At 42.8% G+C, this 22,973-nt stretch overlaps 1 protein-coding gene across 1 annotated transcript in view; it reads right to left on the reverse strand.

Annotated features, from left to right (window-relative positions):
* typx (Tryparedoxin) overlaps positions 1-22,361 on the reverse strand; it is a 79,979-nt gene extending 57,618 nt beyond the window's left edge. Inside the window, exon 1 of the mRNA NM_001173858.1 lies at positions 21,897-22,361. Within this exon, the coding sequence (NP_001167329.1) occupies positions 21,897-22,205 (309 nt within the window). The 5' untranslated portion in view covers positions 22,206-22,361. The remainder of the gene's footprint in view (positions 1-21,896) is intronic.
* Positions 22,362-22,973: the final 612 nt, after the last annotated feature.

Raw genomic sequence — 22,973 nt, forward strand, 5'->3', positions numbered from 1 at the left:
AAATAAAAAAAGTGATGGTGGAATAGGCCTGGGGAGGCCAGTAAGCCACAAGAGTAGAGTTGTTTTGCTTTGTTTCCCCCCAACAGAGTCTCCTCCAGAAACCATCTAAAAACACTGACATAGTCAGTATGAAACATGCAAGCATTCAAATAGACACTGCAATAATTGCCATTTAGCTATTACATAAGCCTGTCGTTCTTAACCATGGAATTGGCTGATTTCTATTGGTTCTAACACCAATATAAAACTTGGATTGATGGCGTTAATAACAGTTGCACCTCCTAACAGTCAGAGACAGTAGGGCAGGATCACCACTATGCTGCTATGATATATGTTGTAGATCTCCTCCAGTAATTACAGTAATTACACTATACATTATGAACATCTCTCTTCTCCACCCTACTGGCAAATCCCAACCCCGCAGCACTAAATGCTATGTCACCACAACAAAGATGCTGGAGAACTCCCTCTCAGACACTCCTTCAGACTCACACTGGGAGGGTCAACTGGGGTGAAGATATGGAGACAAGGCATTCATAAAGTGAGATTTGACAGCCTTGTGAGAATGTTCTGGCAAAGACCCTAAAGACAGTTATTTCTTACTGTATATGTTCAGAAGGTTTCTATGCATCTAAAAGAACATGTTGGCTGTAGAGGGAGAGAACACCTGTCACTAGCAGAGCTGGGAGGGGATATAATGAGATGTATGGTGGGAGATGTCCCTCTTCTTCCAGAAGCTTCTCTCAGAGGGGCCAGGGTGGTTGAGGAGGGGGTGAATCTACAGGTGGGGTATAATCTCACAGACCACAGACGAGTTATAGAGTACAGCAGTTCTGTTCAAATGTCTTTAAATCAATGTAGTGAAATGAACCTCCTCTTTGGCAGTTCGGCTACTGATTTTGGACAGTTTCTCAGCTTGAACTGGGCTATACTCTGTTAACATTTAGTTTCATTCCCATAAACCTTTGGTAACCCCCCTGCTCCATTTCAACCATCACTCTTAGTACATCTCACTTACTCCTCTTTCTCCTTCACTTTCATTGCTTGCTCTTGACTTCAGTGCATACCGCTCACTGTGCTCAGTAATTAGAGGGAATGAAAAGGAGAAAAGGATGGTGCTTGTCAGAAACACTGACATTTCAAACGTGAAACCTTCTCCTTAACAGACCTTAAGCCGTTACTCTGCTCCAGCTCAGCAGCTTTCCCAGTCTGTTGGTGATCACGTGCACAAACAGTAGGAGCTTATCAAGGTTACATGAATTACTCCTAAATAACATTACTCTGGACAACATTCAATTCAACAGTAAATAGGCTTTCTGCATGCGGCAGAGCAAAGGACGAGATGCACCGGCTACCCGTTAAAGACTTAAAAACACACACCTGTTGGTTCTGAAAGCAGCGAGGCGATCAAATGAGCAGGTGGTGAGTAACATGCTGCTGCGCCAATGACACGACTTCATCCCAAATGGCACCATATTCCCTATATAGTGCACTACTTTTCACCAGGGCCCATAGGGAGCACTGTATAAGGAAAAAGGGTGCCATTTGGGACACATATTCTGTCTCTGTACGCTCTGTCTGTCCTCCTCCCAGACTGGACTTAACACCTCACCAGGCTGGGAATCCCATTACACTAATGGCTCTGAATGCATACACACTCTGATTTTCATTTCCTAAAGCATGTTTCAAAGAAAACATGGAGGGAAGTGGGATAACCTTTCTATTGGACAGGGATCAACTTCAGTCCTATAAATGTCCCCATTCCATCCGGTCCAACACGGTATATTTCTGAGTTGTATAGATTAATAGGCTCCCGAGAGGCACAGCAGTCTAAGGCACTACATCTCAGTGCTAGAGGCATCACTACAAACCCTGGTTCGATCACGGGCTGTATCACAACTGGCCGTGATCAGGAGTGCCATAGGGCGGCGCACAATTGGCCCAGCGTTGTCCAGGATAAGGGTGGGTTTGGCCGGGGTAGGCCGTCATTGTAAATAGGAATTTGTTCTTAACTGACTTGCCTAGTTAAATAAAAGGTTAAATAAAAAATGTAAAATGGATCCCAACTCATCGATCTGAAGTATCTCAATAGCAAGGACAATTCATATGACGAGTCTGATGGGTAATCCATCAGTTCACTCCGCATCCAGTAAAACTGATCGAGGCTGAGGGTTTCATGTTGCTGTGGAGCGAAACATCATGCGGCTTTCATTTGGAGCCTGTGTTAACAATGCAGTGCTGGAGAAATGTCTCTCTCTCAAAAAGACAAGACCTCGCGGGCTCCTTACAACCAGCCTTTGATGCTACATGGCCGTGGGATCGGTTCCCCCAAGCCCAAACAGATGCACAGCAAAATAATAATCAAAACAACGATTAGCCCCTAACACAGAGGCACAGGGTAACCCACAGCATGGGCTCAGCCCCACAGGGGGTCCACTCCAACCAAACCCATCGCCAGGCGTTCCCTTTCATGATTTCCCTGTGCTTATTCTACTTATATTTGGGAACTTGAACGTATGCCTTTCAAGTAACTATTACCTTCAATATGTTTGGAATGTGTGTAGTGGGTGTTTTATTGAGTAGCCGAGACATACAATAATATATTTTACAACAGGACGTGACGGCAGCGGAAATGTACACTGCTATAATGACCAAGTTAACCTGACTGGCTACAGTATACGTGGCTCTAGTCAGACTCACGCCAGTGCGGCAGCTCCACTGACCTCAGTGATTTCGGGCCGCGTACCAAATAGGGCCGGGACGATACCAGTATTGCAGTACTCATTAGTATCGTGGCAAGGAAACAAAACATGAAGTGGATTTTTAACTTCTTTAAGAAGAACACAATATTTTACATACAGCAGGTTTTTTAAAAAGGACCAAAGTGTGTGTGGTCTGCTTCGTGTTTTCATTTTTGTCATGGGAAGAAAAGAAAAATACAATACTGGTACCGTCACAGACCTAATACCAAATAGCACCTTATTCCGTATGTAGTGCACTATATAGGGAATCGTGTGCCATTTGGGACGCAGACTCAGTCTACATAATATTCACTCAGTCAGTCTGTCTCCAGGAGAAATCACTCTCACACAACAGATAGTCAGCACCTCCCACATCCTCCTCTCTCTACGCCACAGCTAGGCCAACTCTGGATGTTTCTGGCCAGGTCTCTTTTTAGCCTCTTTTCTCCTCTCGCTGCAATACCATCATTACTTATTCCTCCATATTGGTTGCCTTTCCATCAGCTCCCATGTCTCTACTCTGGCCTGCCTGTACATTCTACAGATTCCATGTCATTTCTCAACAATGTAATCACAAGACATTCTTCGCCTGTAAAAAGCTTGCAGCTGCTGTGAGCAGACAACCATTTCCCATACATAATCTCACTACTCTGCTTTAATTTGCACTGGGGGCTCTGGCTTGACCGTGTGGGATTGGATATATCTTAACAGTCAATGCAAAAATCGATTTAATTTGAATACATGTGTGGCTCTGGGAATTACTTTCATAATTATTTACTCCATTGAAAGCAGAAAAAGTGACACCATAATGTGTTATATTATTTGAACCTATAATGATATGAATCAGCATGCGGAAGGTGGTGCTTTACCATTCATATTTCATTTGTTTTCAGGACCAGCTTGCCAGGCAGTACCCTTGAATAATGGTTAGTGAGTGCTAGTGTCCAAGTGCTCATACGACACACTAATGGAACTACTGAATCTTTAATGAGGTCAACAAAAAGCAGATGGAATGATGTGAATGTCCTGCCAAGGAGAAAGCAGGCCAGGAGGTATCCTCATATCCATTGGGCCAAGTAAATATTATGTCCAATTACATGGAGGGCATATTGCTGTAGTAATGTGTAGGGATAAATAGACATATGGACTGACTGATGTTACTGGCAGCATACAATATTCGATATTTGGATTACTAATCAAGAAATCGGTTGGAAGAGAGTTATGTAAATCCAATTGTAAACATTAGTATTTGCCAGCTATCTCCAGAGACAGCAGGGAGGGGATGAGAACCAGGGTTGAATCTGATTGGATTCTGACTTCACCCTGGCTGCTATGACGATTGACAATGTCAAAACAGCCTTGCGCAGTGCTCTGCCAAAGTTCTGATCTCAGTCCCCACCGCCACTCTATTCACCGGCTCGCTACTAAAACAGTACATAAACTAGTTTCACTGTGGGTTGTGCAGAACAAGCACAAAGCAATGCAAAAATCGCTAGATTTGGTTCGTTCTGCCATAACCATTCTGACAGTGAGGGGACACCTGACAATTTCTCAATTACCCTAATCAGCTCAAATAGAAAGCTCACTTTCTGTTATAAAGATTGACTGGAAAAAGGCTGATTCGATATTATGGAAAGGAATCTTTAAGAAGGCACAATGCGTTGCCATCCAACCTTAGACACACACCACCTCATTATCTTGTAGCTGGAGATGAACGGCTTCCCTACAATCACATCTGTCTTTAGAGGGGGCTAGGATCAGAATACAGCACTACAACGTAGACCAGGCCTGGGCAAAGGCCGGCCTGGGGTCGTGTGCGGCCCGCGACCTGATTCAATGCAGCCCGCAGAATCATGCTCAGATCAAAGAATTTGCGATAGTAAAGTTTTGAAAAACGTATTTATTATTCAAATTAAAAGCCCAATGAATACTCGCCTTTGTGTAATGATTTAACTCCCACCGCTTGTGGGACATTTATTTTGAAGGCACTTATAATTCACAACTACATGAGGACATACAGCGACTGACACACACACGTCACAGTTACAAATAGTAGCTAGATAGAAATTGAGCAAAAATGTGTTTTTCAAAGATTCCAAAGAAAAGGAAAGTAGACAAATGTTGGGTGTTCCAACAAGAGTGGACATCGAAATATTTCTTTATTGAGGTATCAGGGCAAGCTGTGTGCAAAGAGAGCATCGCTGTCTTGGAAGATTACAACTTGCCCTGACACCTCCAGACGAAGCATACAGAGAACTATAGGAATATGTCTTCTGAGTTGAGGGCAAATTCATCAAACGAGTTGCTTTCTCAGTTGCAAAAGAAGGACTTTTCACAATACTGCATTCAGCAAACTACAGAATTGCAAGAGCTAGTTAGCCATGTACTGTCCCACAGAATTGCTAAACATAGCGAATAACTTGCTGAGGGCGAATTCATTAAATAATGTTTAATTGACTCTGCAGCAATACTTTGCCCCGACAAGAAAAAGCTGTTTGAAAATGTTTTATTTATTTATTATTTCACTTTTATTTAACCAGGTAGGCTAGTTGAGAACAAGTTCTCATTTGCAACTGCGACCTGGCCAAGATAAAGTAAAGCATTTCGACACATACAACACAAGAGTTACACATGGAATAAACAAACATACAGTCAATAATACAGTAGAAAAAGTCTATATACAGCATGTGCAAATGAGGTAGGATAAGGGAGGTAAGGCAATAAATAGGCCATGGTGGCAAAGTAATTACAATATAGCAATTTAACACTGGAATTGTAGAATGTGCAGAAGATGAATGTGCAAGTAGAGATACTGGGGAGCAAAGGAGCAAGATAAATAAATACAGTATGGGGATGAGGTAGTTGGATGGGCTATTTACAGATGGGCTATGTACAGGTGCAGTGATCTGTGAGCTGCTCTGACAGCTGGTGCTTAAAGCTAGTGAGGGAGATATGAGTCTCCAGCTTTAGTGATTTTTGCAGTTTGTTTCAGTCATTGGCAGCAGAGAACTGGAAGGAGAGGCGGCCAAAGGAAGAATTGGCTTTGGGGGTGACCAGAGAGCTGAGATAAGGTGGGGCTTTACCTTGCAGAGACTTGTAGATGACCTGGAGCCAGTGGGTTTGGCGACTAGTATGAAGCGAGGGCGTACAGGTCGCAGTGGTGGGTAGTATGCGGGGCTTTGGTGACAAAACGGATGGCACTGTGATAGACTGCATCCAATTTGTTGAGTACAGTGTTGGCGGCTATTTTGTAAATGACATCGCCGAAGTCGAGGATCGGTAGGATGGTCAGTTTTACAAGGGTATGTTTGGCAGCATGAGTGAAGGATGCTTTGTTGCGAAATAGGAAGCCAATTCTAGATTTACATTTTGAATTTGAGATGTTTAATGTGAGTCTGGAAGGAGAGTTTACAGTCTAACCAGACACCTAGGTATTTGTAGTTGTCCACATATTCTAAGTCAGAACCGTCCAGAGTAGTTATGCTGGACGGGCGGGCAGGTGCGGCCTGCGATCGGCTGAAGAGCATGCATTTAGTTTTACTTGCATTTAAGAGCAGTTGGAGGCCACGGAAGGAGCGTTGTATGGCATTGAAGCTCGTCTGGAGGTTAGTTAACACAGTGTCCAAAGAAGGGCCAGAGGTATACAGAATGGTGTCATCTGCGTAGAGGTGGATCAAAGAATAACCCGCAGCAAGAGCGACATCATTGATGTATACAGAGAAGAGAGTCGGCCCGAGAATTGAACCCTGTGGCACCCCATAGAGACTGCCAGAGGTCCGGACAACAGGCCCTCCGATTTGACATACTATCAGAGAAGTAGTTGGTAAACCAGACGAGGCAATCATTTGAGAAACCAAGGCTGTTGAGTCTGCCAATAAGAATGTTGTTATTGACAAAGTCGAAAGCCTTGGCCAGGTCGATGAATACGGCTGCACAGTAATGTCTCTTATCGATGGCGGTTATGATATCGTTTCGGACCTTGAGCGAGGCTGAGGTGCACCCATGAACAGCTCTGAAACCAGATTGCATAGCGGAGAAGGTACGGTGGGATTCAAAATGATCGGTAATCTGTTTGTTAACTTGGCTTTCGTTTCACTGTCAAGACGAACAGTGACACGGCGTGTTGAGGACTTCACAGAGAATATGGAACAACAGTTGAAAGACAAGGTAAAGGATTTCACTTATTTATCCTTGGCCCTGGATGAGAGCAGTGATGCACGTGACACGGTGCAGTTGTTGATATTCTTACGAGGCATAACCCCAGACTTTGAAATTACAGAGGAGCTTGCTTCAGTGCAGTCAATGAAGAGCACAACCACAATAAAATATTAATTGGAGGAGGTTAATAAGTGTGTGGCAAAGCTGGGACTGAGTTTTGAAAAGTTATCCAGTGTGACCACTGATGGGTGCCCAAACTTGACAGGGAAAGACTTTGGCCTTTTGAAAAGGATACAAGATCAAGTAGCTGAGCTGAACCTTGATCAGAAAATTATTTTCCTGCATTGCATTATTCATCAGGTGGTGCTCTGTAAATGTGTCCTGAAAATGAGCCATGTTGGGGATACAGTCACTAAAGTGGTAAACTTCACAAGAGCAAAATCTTTAAACCACAGGCAGTTTGTCTCACTGTTGGAAGAGAGAGTGGTGTCATTCAGATCTCCCCTACCACACAAATGTGAGATGGTAGAGTTTGGGGAAGGTGCTTAAAAGGGTGTGGGACCTGAAGTTGGAGATTGCTGAGTTTTTGTAAATGAAAGGAAAATATGTGGAATTCCCTCAACTGCAAGAAAAAGAATGGTTGGCTGATTTTGCCTTCACCGTGGACATCATGGCCCTCATGAATGAACTGAATTCCAAACTACAAGGGAAGGGCCTTTTTGCACATCAGATGTACAGCCTTATCAAAGCCTTCAAGGTAAAATTACTCCTCCTGACCCGCCAAGTAGAAGCCAACAATCTCACCCACCTTCCGACACTACTAGTCTGTTCCCTATCAAATGACCAGTGTGAAAAGTACCGTCATGGCCAAAAGTTTTGAGAATGACACAAATATTAATTTCCAAAGTTTGCTGCTTCAGCGTCTTTAGATATTTTTGTCAGATGTTACTATGGAATACTGAAGTATAATTACAAGCATTTCATAAGTGTCGAAGGCTTTTATTGACAATTACATGAAGTTGATGCAAAGAGAGTCAATATTTGCAGTGTTGACCCTTCTTTTTCAAGACCTCTGCAATCCGCCCTGGCATGCTGTCAATTAACTTCTGGGCCACATCCTGACTGATGGCAGCCCATTCTTGCATAATCAATGCTTGGAGTTTGTCAGAATGTGGGTTTTTGTTTGTCCACCCGCCTCTTGAGGATTGACCACAAGTTCTCAATGGGATTAATGTCTGGGGAGTTTCCTGGCCATGGACCCAAAATATCGATGTTTTGTTCCCCGAGCCACTTAGTTATCACTTTTGCCTCATGGCAAGGTGCTCCATCATGCTGGAAAAGGCATTGTTCGTCACCAAACTGTTCCTGGATGGTTGGGAGAAGTTGCGCTCTTATTCATGGCTGTGTTCTTAGGCAAAACTGTCAGGGAGCCCACTCCCTTGGCTGAGAAGCAACCCCACACATGAATGGTCTTAGGATGCTTTACTGTTGGCATGACACAGGACTGATGGTAGCGCTCACCTTGTCTTCTCCGGACAAGCTTTTTTCCAGATGCCCCAAACAATCAGAAAGGGGATTCATCAGAGAAAATGACTTCACCCCAGTCCTCAGCAGTCCAATCCCTGTACCATTTTCAGAATATCAGTCTGTCCCTGATGTTTTTCCTGGAGAGAGGTGGCTTCTTTGCTGCCCTTCTTGACACCAGGCCATCCTCCAAAAGTCTTCGCCTCACTGTGCGTGCAGATGCACTCACACCTGCCTGCTGCCATTCCTGAGCAAGCACTGTACTGGTGGTGCCCCGATCCCGCAGCTGAATCAACTTTAGGCGCTTCCTGGACTTTCTTGGGCGCCCTGAAGCATTCTTCACAACAATTGAACTGCTCTCCTTGAAGTTCTTGATGATCCGATAAATGGTTGATTTAGGTGCAATCTTACTGGCAGCAATATCCTTGCCTGTCAAACCCTTTTTGTGCAAAGCAATGATGACAGCACATGTTTCCTTGCAGGGAACCATGGTTGACAGAGGAAGAACAATGATTCTAAGCACCACCCTCTTTTTGAAGCTTCCAGTCTGTTATTCGAACTCAATCAGCATGACAGAGTGATCTCCAGCCTTGTCCTCGTCAACACTCACACCTGTGTTAACGAGAGAATCAGCTGGTCCTTTTGTGGCAGGGCTGAAATGCAGTGGAAATGGTTTTTGATGATTCAGTTCATTTGCATGGCAAATAGGGACTTTGCAATTAATTGCAATTCATCTGGTCACTCTTCATAACATTCTGGAGTATATGCAAATTGCCATCATACAAAGTGAGGCAGCAGACTTTGAAAATTAATATTTATGTCATTCTCAAAACTTTTGGCCATGACTGTATACATCGCTGCTGTGTGCTTTGACCTGTGAGTTCTCTCGTCGTTCAGGATTTCAAAGTGTTGGAAAATGACATGATGTTGGTTTCCTCTCCTTTCACCTTCATTGTGGATGACGCTCCCACTGACCTGCAACTTGAGCTTATCGGTCTTCAGTCTGATGCAGTGATTGGAGAACTATTCAAAACAATGTCACTGACAAGGGTCTATGCAGCTCTCGATGAACAAAACTTTCCAAAGATTAGGAGTCATGCTCAGAAGATGTTTGTACTGTTTGGGTCAACCTATGTATGTGAACAGACATTTTCAGTGATGAAATATAACAAGTCAAGGCACAGATCATCTCTTACTGACTCTCATCTTTTAGCAATCCTGCGCATAGCGACGTCAGAAACTATACCTGACTTCACTGTTCTAATCAATGCCCATCAGAGACTTCACTCCTTACACTGATTGAGTAGTTTAAATGCAATGTTGAGCTCTCTCTGTGTTTTGTGCATACCCGTTAACAAGAGTTCAGTCCGTGGTACTGAATGCACAGTGTACTTTTCCCTCTGTGTAGTTCATTGCATGTTAATTAATGAAAATACCTATCAAAAGGAGAACATGGATGTGGTTTATTTCTGTGCATGTTAAAAAAGTTAAATAAGTAGCATATCTGGATGTGATTTACAGTAGATATATCTGTCAACACAGTCATACAACATGATGATGATATGATTCTGGCCCGCGATGGCAAAAATATATTCTAACATGGCCCTCCATGGAAAATAATTGCCCGGGCCTGACGTAGACAACCTAATCTAACCAAGTCGTCAGAGGAGTCAAAAAACACTTGTAGGGTGAACTCAGTCCAAAAACGGATAGGTTTTTGACCAAAAAGCGGGACAGCGGCGGACAGCAGCGAGGGGAACCGTTTTTGGGGTGACTTTCGTGGAGGTGCTAATTGGCTGTAAAATTCCTGAGATGGAGGTTAGACGGCCTGAACCAAGCAACGCTCTCCTCCCAGGAGAGATTACTTCTGGAGCGCAATGGAGTTCTTTCAACTGTCACAAGGGGTGTGACAGAACAGTACTTCAGGGTTACGTGACTGTTCACCTTTCACTGGGGCTCACTGAGACTTGCATAGGAACCTTACCTAACAGAGAGACTGGTATGGGTAACAGAGACTTGCAGTACAGTTGGGTAAAGACAAATTCTGCTTGGAAAGTCAATGGTTATTTGCAAATCTGGACTAAAACAAAAACTAGCATTCAAGAGGATTTCTTGAAAACTTTAAGTTTCCAACCACAATAAAGAAAATCTCCTTGAGATTCCAGCTCTTTTTCCAACTCTTAAACTAACATGAACTCTCCCTCCTCACCACATATTCTCTCCCTCAGCACCTCCCCCTCTCACAGAGGTGGATTGGATGCTGCGCTGTCCTCTTTGTCACAAAGCTTTTTAAAGTCCCGCAGAGTAGAGCAGAGCAGTCAGTCTCTCAGTCTCCCACAGCACACACCATTAGCCTAAGTGAGTGACCAAACCTTCCTCTCAGTTACACTACCAGTCCAGTCCTCAGCTTATTCCTCTCCTGCTCAGTGCCTTCCTACAGAATGTGCACTGTAGTTATACATGGATTACAGATTATAATATAACATTGATTATTTTGGCAATGTTCTAATACGATGTAACGGTATTTAGGTTCTCAGTGGAATTCTGTCAGCCAGTTGAAAAAAATAAAAACTCCCATCACTTGCTCCCAACAACTCAATAGTAGGCAAGACAGCAGGGCTGGCGCCAATGTGTCAGTGTGCCAGGCTACAAGCTGAGACAGTAGGCCTGTTTGCATAGTAAGCCTCTTTCAGACAGGAGCCAGAGCTGCAATTCCAGTCACGTGACCAGAATTCACACCCTTCTCATTCAACGGTCTGCCATCCATCTCCTATTAGGCTGGTGAGACAATGGCACAGGGAGAGGGGTTATTTGAGGGGAACGTTTCAGTGTAGGCGTTCTTGCAGGCGTTAAGGCGTTCTTGCATTGTATACAAACGGTCATTGAAAATCAACTGCCCTTACAGCAGAAGAAGAAGTCAACTGTGAGAGATGAGCTATATTGAACAAAAATATAAAAAACGCAACATGCAACAATTTTAAAGATTTTACTGAGTTACAGTTCATATAAGAAACTCAGTCAATTAAAAAAATGTATTAGGCCCTAATCTTAGGATTTCACATGACTGGGCAGGGGTGCAGCCATGGGTGGGCATGGGAAGGCATAGGCCCACCCACTGTGGAGCCAGGTCCCCCCCCCCCAGACGGTCCCGCAGGTGAAGCTGCCGGATGTCGAGGTCCTGGGCTGGCGTGGTTACACAAGGTCTGCGGTTGGGCGTACTGCCAAATTCTCTAAAACAACATTGGAGGCAGCTTATGGTAGATAAATGAACCTTAAATCCTTAAATTCTCTGGAAACAGCTCTGGTGGGTATTCCTGCAGTCAGCAAGCCAATTGCACACTCCCACAAAACATGACACATCTGTGGCATTGTGTTGCGTGACAAAATATTCACATTTTAAAGTGGCCTTTTGTCACCAGCACAAGGTGTAACTGGGTAGTGATCATGCTGTTTAATCAGCTTCTTGATATGCCACACCTGTCAGGTGGATGATGAATTATCTTTGCAAAGGAGAAATGCTCACTAATAGGAGGGATGTAAACACATTTGAGAAATTAACTGCGGTGTGGGGGGCAATTACAGACTGGAGGACTGTGTGTTCGCTGGAGAGGGGAGTCCTCAAGACCAGGGGAAACTCAAACCACGGTCGCTAGACTAACACAGACATGGCAGCATCGCAAGGAAAACAGCAGATGAGGGTGAGATCATCAAGATAGAATAACAACAATATGCTTATTTCCATGGAAAGGAAACAAAGTAATTTCTTTCACTCTTAATTAATATCTAGTCAGTATCTCCGGTGTTCCATTTCCTGTAATTGGCTCATTTGGAGAAAATAAATGAGGAAAGTGGGCATTCTTGGAGAGGCTAGTATGTGCTAATTGGGGTTGGTTAGGAATAATGTACGTAAGCTGGAAAGTCATTGGTTGTTCTCATTGGAGTGTTACTGTAGGCACTGTGGTGAAGACATGGCCATGCTTGTACTCTCCTGTGGAAACTTCTGGTCGTAAACCACAGAAAGAGAGCAGAGAGTCCGTATCAATGGGCCAGCTGCAGAATACCGGGGACAAAGCCATAGGCCCAATCCCAGTGGATCTTTCAGTGGTTCACGGACCACAGACCAAGGTCACAGCCTCAGCGTCTTTGTGTGTTTTCATTTACATGCAGATAACGGATGTAGAAACAGATCAGGTTGCTTAGAGGAGACACACACACACACACACGCACACGCACACACAGAGAGAGAGAGATTCTGGTTGTGGTCTACAAGCCAGCCACACAGCCCCACTGTTTTCACCAAATTTCAGAGGGTAACTTAAACTCCCCTTCAACATCAACCTATTGTCACCTCTCACAATATTACAGTGCTCCCTGTAAAATGACACACAGAGCAGTGAAAGAGCTAGTAACACTAGCTTGGTGTGAGAGGCAACATTTGGCTCGGGCAACAGAGCATCGGTCCACAGTACTTTACTACAGCACACTCTGTTTCCCTGCACCTTGGCCTTACTGCCTCTCTCTGCAGAGCAGGTGTCTGCCCACATTCCTCACGAGCTCCTGCCAAATATGGCGTACAGTAACTCACAGCTGCAGGCCACTCAGCACAATGGAGACATATTAAACTACATAAGCGCTTTCAGATTGTCTGTAATAAAAAGCACTATAAAAGTTTAATACAATATTATTTACATTACAGCACCACAGCCAGGTTCACTCACACAGACACTGTATGCATCTCAAATGACACCCTATTCCTTATGTAGTGTACTACTTTTGACCAGAGCCCTATGACCCCTGGTCAAAAGAAGTACACTGTAGGAAATAGTGACATTTGGGACTCAGCCTCTCCCTCAGACTGGGCGAGAGGTAACTGTCACAGAGGGGTCACCAGCACTTAGTTTTGGACTGTTTTGTTCCGGAACCTATTTGCCAGGATCCGGTACCTCGTGACATGAAAAATAATTGTCACTGTTTGCAATGTAAAAATGTGAATAAAAGCGGTCAGAGTTCATTTGAGTTGCCTCCAATTTTAGTGACCCCCCCCCAAAAAAAGGTAAAACAGATTTTTCAGCCGTGCCTGATATTCTAAGAATTGATTTGGGTTGGGTGGCCCGGGTTTATAGTTCGCGCAAAATTGTAGCCTAGAGACCAACGAGTGGCTGGTGCTGTGGTGAGAGAGAAAAGTATGCCTGTATCTCCCACAGAACTAGAATGATATTCACTTTCTATTACCCCCCTCTCCCCGTCTCTGCTCTGATAGACATGAACCTGCAACATGAACCTCCAAGTCGCCTCTCCAGCGTTGCAATTCATTATTTATTTCCTTATAGAATCATAGCCGTGAAAAATTATAGAATTACTGCTGTTCAGAAAGAAATAATTTTAGCCACAGAGGATCAATATTTTTTTATTGCTTAGATGTGGATTGTGTGTAGCCGTCCGGAATGTGCGGAAAATCTGCCAGTGAACAGCATGCAGCCAAAACAGGCCTTTTGCAATATTTCAAATAGAATGCGGAACACAGGTTGGAAAGCAAATGGCTCCTGCTGAAAAGAGAAGAGTAATCTGTCTGTAGAGGCTACCAACATTGTCGATCAACTTCCAAATAGGCCTATTGAGTGAACAGTATTCATTTACAAAGTAAAATAAGAGAGAGCGAGGCTTTTGGCACTAGTACGTCGGCCATCTCCTGTACGTGAGATGCGCATCATTGGGTGAGTCAGTGAAACTGAAAAGCTTTTCTAGAACTATAATTTCCTCCTCATATTGTACAAGACGTGCGTTTCCATACACCTATGTCAGAGGAAGGCCCCCCCAAAAATGGTCAATGACTCCAGTCACCCAAGTCATAGACTATTCTCTCTGATACCGCACGGCAAGCGGTACCGGAGCGCCAAGCGGTACCAAAAGGCTGCTTAACAGCTTCTACCCCCAAGCCATAAAACTGCTGAACAATTAAATCAAATGGCCACCCGGACTATTTACATTGACCCCCTTGTTTTTACACTGCTGCTACTCGCTGTTTATTATTTATGCATAGTCACTTCACCCCTACCTACATGTAAAAATTCTCTCAACTAACCTGTACCCCCACACATTGACTCTGTACCGGTACCCCCAGTATATAGCCTCGATATTTTGTGTTACTTTTATTTTTTTGTTACTTGAGTTTATTTAGTAAATATTTCTTGAACTGCATTGTTGGTTAAAGGCTTATTTGTAAGGATTTCACGGTGAGGTCTACACCTGTTGTACTCAAATAAAATTTGAGTTGAATGGATTCAAGACTAAGTTGTTTTTAATGATCTCAGATTGTCAGTTTGTCAGTGTCCAAGTAGCCGGTCATTTCAATCATTTGTGCGGTGTTAAAGATTATGCTAAGGTCTCCAGTCATGTAAAATGACGTAGAATTGCATTCATAAAAAGGCAAATATTTTCCCAGACCCTAGGCTACAAAAAGATTTCCCCATGTATGCAACTTCTGCAAGCACCTCTACTCTATTACTCTGTGCCACTACGCAAATGCGATGATCTGCATGCAACACTCACTTTTTGTTCCAGCACCTCCCGATTTACAAATTAAGCACTTGGGGTCACCCCACTGCAGAACTAGCCAGGAGGGGAGAGAAGTTAGTCACTGAGGGGTCACCCCATTGCATGACTAGCCTGGATCATTTAACTACGTAATCTTAGCATGGTGGGCTTACTTACCATCCCTTCAGAAAGGGGTTATCTAGCCTTTCATCCTGACTGATGGGCAGAAGTTTAAACTATTTCCAGGGCTTCATTTGGTCCTATACCCTCTCAGCATGGGCTTATCAGAAGTGTTTAACCTGTGTGTAATAAGGCTCAGTGCTTGTTCACCTAGTTATCCACTTAGCAGCAGTAAATAGCAGCCCAAACTGTCATATACAAGTGAAATTGACAGGTGAGAGAGCATCTACACAGGTCAACCCCAACCAAATGTAGCATTTACAGATAGGGAATTACAAATTATCACCTGCAAATAAGAGGGCATGCAGCAGGCATTTTCCAGCTGCTCCTTCCAGAATCAAAAGGCATGCAGCAGGCTTTTTCCAGCTGCTCCTTCCAGAATCAAAAGGCATGCAGCAGGCTTTTTCCAGCTGCTCCTTCCAGGATCAAAGACATGCAGCAGGCTTTTCCAACTGCTCCTTCCTGAATCACAGACATGCAGCAGGCGCAGGGAGGCGTAGGGCTGAGATATGTGATGAGCAGGGGGCGGTTTTCATCAGATCAGTGACACCCTGATGACAGGCACCCTTAGCCCCTCTCTGAAGCACCTAGCAACTGTGGCTCTAGTCCCAGAAGTCCCAGGGCTCAGGGGCTCCGACCCAGGGGGGCACGACAGTGCAGTGTGACAGACAAGGGGGCTAAACAGGAGGCCTTTTGTGCGTCCCAAATGGCACGCTGTTCACAAGGCTTTTCCCCACTGGGCTCTGGTCAAACGTAGTGCACTATGTAGTGAATAGAGTGCCATTTCGGATGCAGACTCTCTCTCACTGGGATGTGATCCCTCTCCTCTCTTGATTCAGCAGAAACACACTGCCCCAGAGTTTATTTTCCAGCGTTGGCAAAGTGGGGCTTTCACAGAGACTTGGTGAAGGCTGTAATTGATTTACGAGCGGCTCTCCCACTCCTGCTTGTATCTCTCCATGTAAGGCAGTGCCAGCCAAGACACTCCACTCACACACACAGCCTTGGTTCCATAACAACAGGCACCCACCTACCCACCGTTCTGCTAAAGGGTCCCTTGAACGCCACACACACACACACTGTTCTCCTCCCACAGCTACTGTGACCTTTCTATTATGCCAACTCAAAGATGACAAAATATCAAACTGTAATAAAACATGTTCTGTGAACCACAGCTTTGCTGATGTGAATGACGTGTTGTACTGTATGACTTAAGTGAAATCAGAGTGGTACCAATTCAGCTGTAAAAAATGTGACTCTTCAAATGAAAACCTGCCTAAGTCAAACTTAAAGCCCCCAAGGTCCTTTCAAAACAAAACTTCCTCGCTTGTAAAAAATGTAAGACAGTGTCTTCAGTATTCCATCTTATCTCTGCATGGTTAGATAATAAATGGGAGGGAAGGGGAAACTACTGAAGGATGGGTGGACAGAGGGAGGGGCCAGGTGGGTGATGAGGCTCTGAACGAGGCAATGGAGTGAGATTGCTGACTGTACCAGGAGATGAGCCCTGTGTAGCTCAACAGAGCAGCCTCTCTCTCTCTCTTTCTCCTCCCCTGCCTACAGCCAGAGCCCAGCCAGGCCTGAAAAGAGGGGGCAATAGGGCCACTTACTACCCACAGACCCACAACCTCAATGCAGCACAGAGCCACTCTTTACTAGTTGCTATGATCACACTCGCATGCAGGCAAGATCAGTGCCCGATGTCGTCTTTTCACTGCTGCCAAGTTGTTCAATAGCGGACTTCACACTTCTTCACAGAAGACCTCACAGCTGGACTGGACTCAAATGTGTTTCTTCTACACAAACATGTTGATTTAGACGAGAGCATTACCTTGTCTTGCTTCCCTCCCATCTACTGTAAACAGGTTCTGATTGCAATATAGGCACAGATGCCTTTAACTATAGTATGTATGATAAAAGCACTGGCAAGTCATATTGGTGTGGGTTGCCACCTTGTTATTTCTTTTTAAATGAACTAAAAGTCCTGTTAAAATGAATTGTAAAGAATTTATGTAAATTAAACCGCATATAGAGTTGAAGTCGGAAGTTTACATACACCTTGGCCAAATACATTTAAACTCAGTTTTTCACAATTCCTGGCATTTAAACCTAGTAAATATTCCCTGTCTTAGGTCAGTTAGGATCACCACTTTATTTTAAGAATGTGAAATGTCAGAATAATAGTAGAGAGAATGATTCATTTCAGCTTTTATTTCTTTCATCACATTCCCAGTGGGTCAGAAGTTCACATACACTCAATTAGTATTTGGTAGCATTGCCTTTAAATTGTTTCACCTGGGTCAAACGTTTTGGGTAGCCTTCCACAAGCTACCCACAATAAATTGGGTATATTTTGGCCCATTCCTCCTGACAGAGCTGGTGTAACTGAGTCAGGTTTGTAGGCCTCCTTGCTCACACATGCTTTTTCAGTTCTGGCCACAAATTTTCTATGGGATTGAGGTCAGGGCTTTGTGATGGCCACTCCAATACCTTGACTTTGTTGTCCTTAAGCCATTTTGCGGCAACTTTGGAAGTATGCTTGGGGTCATTGTCCATTTGGAAGACCCATTTGTGACCAAGCTTTAGCTTCCTGACTGATGTCTTGAGATGATGCTTCAATATATCCACATAATTGTTCTTCCTCATGATGCCATCTATTTTGTGAAGTGCACCAGTCCCTCCTGCAGCAAAGCACCCACACAACATGACGCTGCCATCGCCGTGCTTCACGGTTGGGATGGTGTTCTTCGGCTTGCAAGCATCCCCCTTTTTCCTCCAAACATAACGATGGTCATTATGGCCAAACAGTTCTATTTATGTTTCATCAGACCAGAGGACATTTCTCCAAAAAGTACAGTTGCAAACCCTAGTCTGGCTTTTTTCATGGCGATTTTGGAGCAGTGGCTTCTTCCTTGCTGAGCGGCCTTTCAGGCTATGTCAATATAGGACTCGTTTTACTGTGGATATAGATACTTTTGTACCCGTTTCCTCCAGCATCTTCACAAGGTCCTTTCCAAGCTGTTTAAAGGCACAATCAACTTAGTGTATGTAAACTTCTGGCCCACTGGAATTGTGATACAGTGAATAGTGAAATAATCTGTCTGTAAACAATTGTTGGAAAAATTACTTGTAGATATATAGATATCCTAACCGACTTACCAAAACTATAGTTTGTTAACAAGAATTTTGTGGAGTCGTTGAAAAACAAGTTTTAATGATTCCAACCTAAGTGTATGTAAACTTCTGACTTCAACTGTACATGAAAAGCAAGAAATAGCCAGCTCATGTAGACACAGCTGATACATATATATACATACACATATATATCTCCTCTGAAGCAAAGCTTCTCCTGTCAGGTGCCAGGAGCTTCATATACCTATCCTGGTGATAAAACCACATCTGTGTAGCAGACAAAGCCTGAGACTACATAGCCAACCCACAAGGCTGCAAAGCTATCTGATGCATTATACAGCCTAGCTACAGGAGCAGAAAAACACATTCACATCAATGCACACACAGATGCCAAAATAATAATTCTGAAGGGGGAAATGTATAGGCCACATTAAGCCTTAAGTAAACACTAAACATGTACATGTCTTAGGACATGTCAGAAGGCTATGCTAGTATGACCTACATCTGACTGCTCACTGAAACATGAATTCTCTCTTCAGTATAAAAACAGAGCGGACAGAGCTGGTCAGTTAAACCACTAACAGACACACTCATTCAGGCCCCTGGTGTTCTGAAGATCACAATTACTCTGCAATTAATACTGGTGACACTGTCAGAGTGAAAGGCAAAATTGTACACTACTCTCAAGTAGCCTTAGCCAAGTTGTGGCCGCACTCGAATTTTGAACAATGGCAATGTTAATGCTGCAGAATATTTTCCACCAGCAGCATTCAGAACACAATAATGCTGCACTGTGGAGATATGCTCCTCCCAGACCGGTCCAAGACAATCCCACCCCTCCTTCCCTGCCTCCATCCCTCTGCCATCCCTCCGTCATTCCCCCCTTCACGCCTGGACTGCATAATGAAGTGTAACACAAACCATCACCAACAATCTGCATCACATTAAATGGGCCTTGATTCAATCGAAATCATGTTGCACTAAGGCTTAGGGTTCTACAGGAAAATACTAAACTAAGGAAATTCACAAAGAGTTCATAGAATATACAGCACGCTATTTGATGACCATGTGGAAGGTTGGGTGGTGTGGAGCCTAGAGGGCAAAGCTCATTTAAAAAGATCCTGTGTGCTCTTACTGTTGAAAGATAATCATCCTAAATGTCTGCATTTCATTGAAGAGGTGGTCAAATGTGATGTAGAAATTACTTGCCAGTATGTGGACAAACTGTGTAGGCCTAGATTAGATAAATACATGACAAAACATTCACATTGTAAAAAATATCATTCCACTGGCACAGAGTACTATATGCAGAAGTATTCTTACAGAAAATCTTCTGCAAATCCCTTTTACTAGCCTGGTGTGGCAATGTAGAGACACAGAAGATGGCCATATATACTCTTAATTCAAAGAGAATTTTTCCAAATTAAAGAGTTTCCCTGGCATCTTAGAACAAGATAATTATCACTGTCCAACTAAAAGCCAGCCTCCATCACCATCTTCTGCTCCCATTAGAGATATAAAATACAATTTCAAAATGTTCAAGCCAGGAAATCATACCATACCGTTTCTATCTCTTTAAAATAATGGGAGCAGAAGATGGTGATGAAGGAGGCTGGCTTTTAGTTGGACAGTGATAATTTCCTTGTCCTAAGATGCCAGGGAAACGCTTTAATTTGGAAATATTCTCTTTGAACCAGGAAGTCATACCATACTGTTTCTACCTATCCTGTGAGGCCTAGAGACATGATCATGTCTATACCCAGTAACGCCTGGTAAAATGTCCTGTACTGCCAACAGGGTAGCAGAAGCAGGGCACTGAGAACGGCACAGCGCCGTCCTCTGCAGACAATTAGATTTATATTCACAGTACCTCGGCTCGCTCCCTCTACTCTTCTCTCCCTCACGATTACAATGTACACATATTATATCCGCTCACCGGGATATTATTCTTTATAGCATATACATTATGTGCATGCAGCTACAAGCAGAGACACATCAGCTAGTCTCAGTGGGATTAATTGTAATTTGTTATTAAGAATCATCATTTGTTTTTAAGACAGGCATGCTGACGTATGTAGGAAACTGGAGTTGCAGAGGACCCAAAATAGATCCTGAACCTGCAGCATGATGCAGGTATCATCTAGGTATAATTTATTTCTAATCCTGAAAACATTGCTTTACCCATAAATGTACATGATACAAAACACACTGACATCGGCTTAAACATTTTAAAGGCTTTCACAACATGCTATTTTTATGTTTATTGAATCCATGTCTAGAAAATAAAATACAGATTCAAGATATTGTGGTAATCATATTTATAATATAGGCCTAGATTCATTATATGGGAGAGTAACTGTACTCTTTTGTCAAACTGCACACACACATCTTGACAAATTGTGATATATTAGCGACATCGTTTGTTGCGTGCAAGGCAAAATAATTAATAAATAAATGGACAGATTTAGCCATTTTCTGTGAAAGAAGACCTTAAATCATCATAATATCTATAGGCTAAACATCTGCTTTTGAAACCTTTACATTAAACCCATATGAAAGAGATGGACAGATAATATGATTAAAATGACTTAATTAATGTGACACCTACAGGTATATTTATAGGAAATTTGATTACATCTGTTTTCCTTTTTCAAACATATGGGTGTTTTCAAATAGCTGTGTAATGTGTATGCCTATTATGAGATGTTGACTTGTGGATCGTAAATAATGGCCCTACAATAAATAATTACATCAAACAAAAGCCTAACAACCAAAGAGTAATCCATTGTCTCGAGTTTCACATATTTCAATAACACTGATTCAAAAAATACATTAGACTTTTTTTTACAATAACTCTTTTCAGCATCGATCATTTCACCTGGGCTATAATAAACCTTTGATATATTAGATATATTATATTTTTTTTTAAATTGTACTATATTTATATAGCATTGTCACTATTTCTAATGGCCTATAATAATTAACGTTTCTCAAGATCTTTGTCAATTTTTTGTAAATTATCCTGCCCCCAAAATGTATTTTTTTCTCCCCCCACTGTAATTTGTTACCGAAGTGTTTGAATTAAAAAAGGTTTCTACAAATTCCACTATGAATAACAATGCATTGTAGACATCAGTATATCTTCCCACTAACTGTGTGTGTGTGACATTTTATTATTTCAATATGGATATTTAGGCTATAGATAACCTATGGCACTGCGGTGCACAATAGATAGCTATATGTTATATCCAATGCAAACAATGGAACCTGGAAGAAATACAGTCGGTCTTCTGTAAACCGTAGTCTATATACATAACATAAGAGACAGTGACAAATTCATCTACCTACTGAAAAAAATAAAATAGGTCAGCTGGCAACATTAAAAACAAAATATGTTAGACCCTGTATCAACTTTTGGTTCCACAGTCAGTTATTTCCAATGACCCACATAAAAGCATACACCTGTGCACTGTAAGGTAGGCCTATATAAAATTGGGCCAAGCATGCTGTTTATTTAAATAAGGGTTTATTGGCCAAATGACCAGGTTAGCCTAAATATATGGGTTTCACATTGTTTTTATATCAGGGCGCAATTCCAGATTCACATTTGTATTAGTCACTGCTTACCTTTTTGTGTCTATCTTTGAAAGGCAATGCCGGCCATTGCATCTCCTGTAAAAAGTCTTGCCAATGTTTCTGGTCCTGATCAGATGAGACGAAGACGATTTCCAATTTGTCTTTATGTTCAGATGATTTTTTGAACTTGCTATAAAACTCACACAGACTGGCGTTGAACTGCTTACAGGGACCGTTTAAACTGCAGCCGAAGTAGAGCCCGACCAGGGACAGCTTGCTGCCCAGCGCCTGTACATCCACCTCGGCTTTCTCGCTGTTGACGAGCCGCTCCCCGAGTAGATTCACCAGAAACTCCGACATGCTGCTCGAGTCCTTCAAACAGACCCTAATATATTCCGTTCTCTTACCAAGACTACAGAAAATGAAAACCAACACGCCCTCGTCCTCCAATTTAGCTTCCTTGGAGAAAGCCCCAATTCGTTGTATAGCCTATGCTCAAATGTGTGCACAACTACAGATACCATCCACTCAGCTCAGTCGCTCCAATGTGTGGTGTGTAGGAATGCGCTCCAATTATACTCATAGAAGTGGTTGCACTCTTCACGTCAAAGCAAAAAAGCAACTCTTTTATGACACCTAGTTATAAAATGGCGATATTGCATCTCTATAATATTCTTGGTGTGTGTATATATATAAAAATCAGACCACCTTTGCTTGATCTTGTATTGAATAGCATTATTTGATCAAGTTCACTATTCAAAGACTGATTGTTGTTAGCATTGAGCATGTTTTGGCCTACATGGTACACACATGGCATGTTTAGGCCTATGTGTACATTAAACTCGAATGACAGAACTAGGGCTAGGTTACTTTCTTCTTCAAGAGCCCGTTTCCAAAGACAACATAGCCTACTATTAAATGTGCCAATTATATTATCTAATATTATAATTTCACATAATTGTTTTTTAAATATCAAGATAAAACGCGAACCTAAATGTTTATTATAAGACACATTAGGCCTAATGTCTAGTTAAATAAAGGTGAAATAAAATAAATGTTTTTAGAACAGGCTGAGGAAGCCACCTAGCGTCTCACAAAGTGAACTGCACTATAGACAAACCATTTTAC

Source organism: Salmo salar, chromosome 20 (genome assembly GCF_965601325.2).
Source record: "Salmo salar chromosome 20, fSalSal1, whole genome shotgun sequence".
Lineage (NCBI taxonomy): Eukaryota > Metazoa > Chordata > Actinopteri > Salmoniformes > Salmonidae > Salmo > Salmo salar.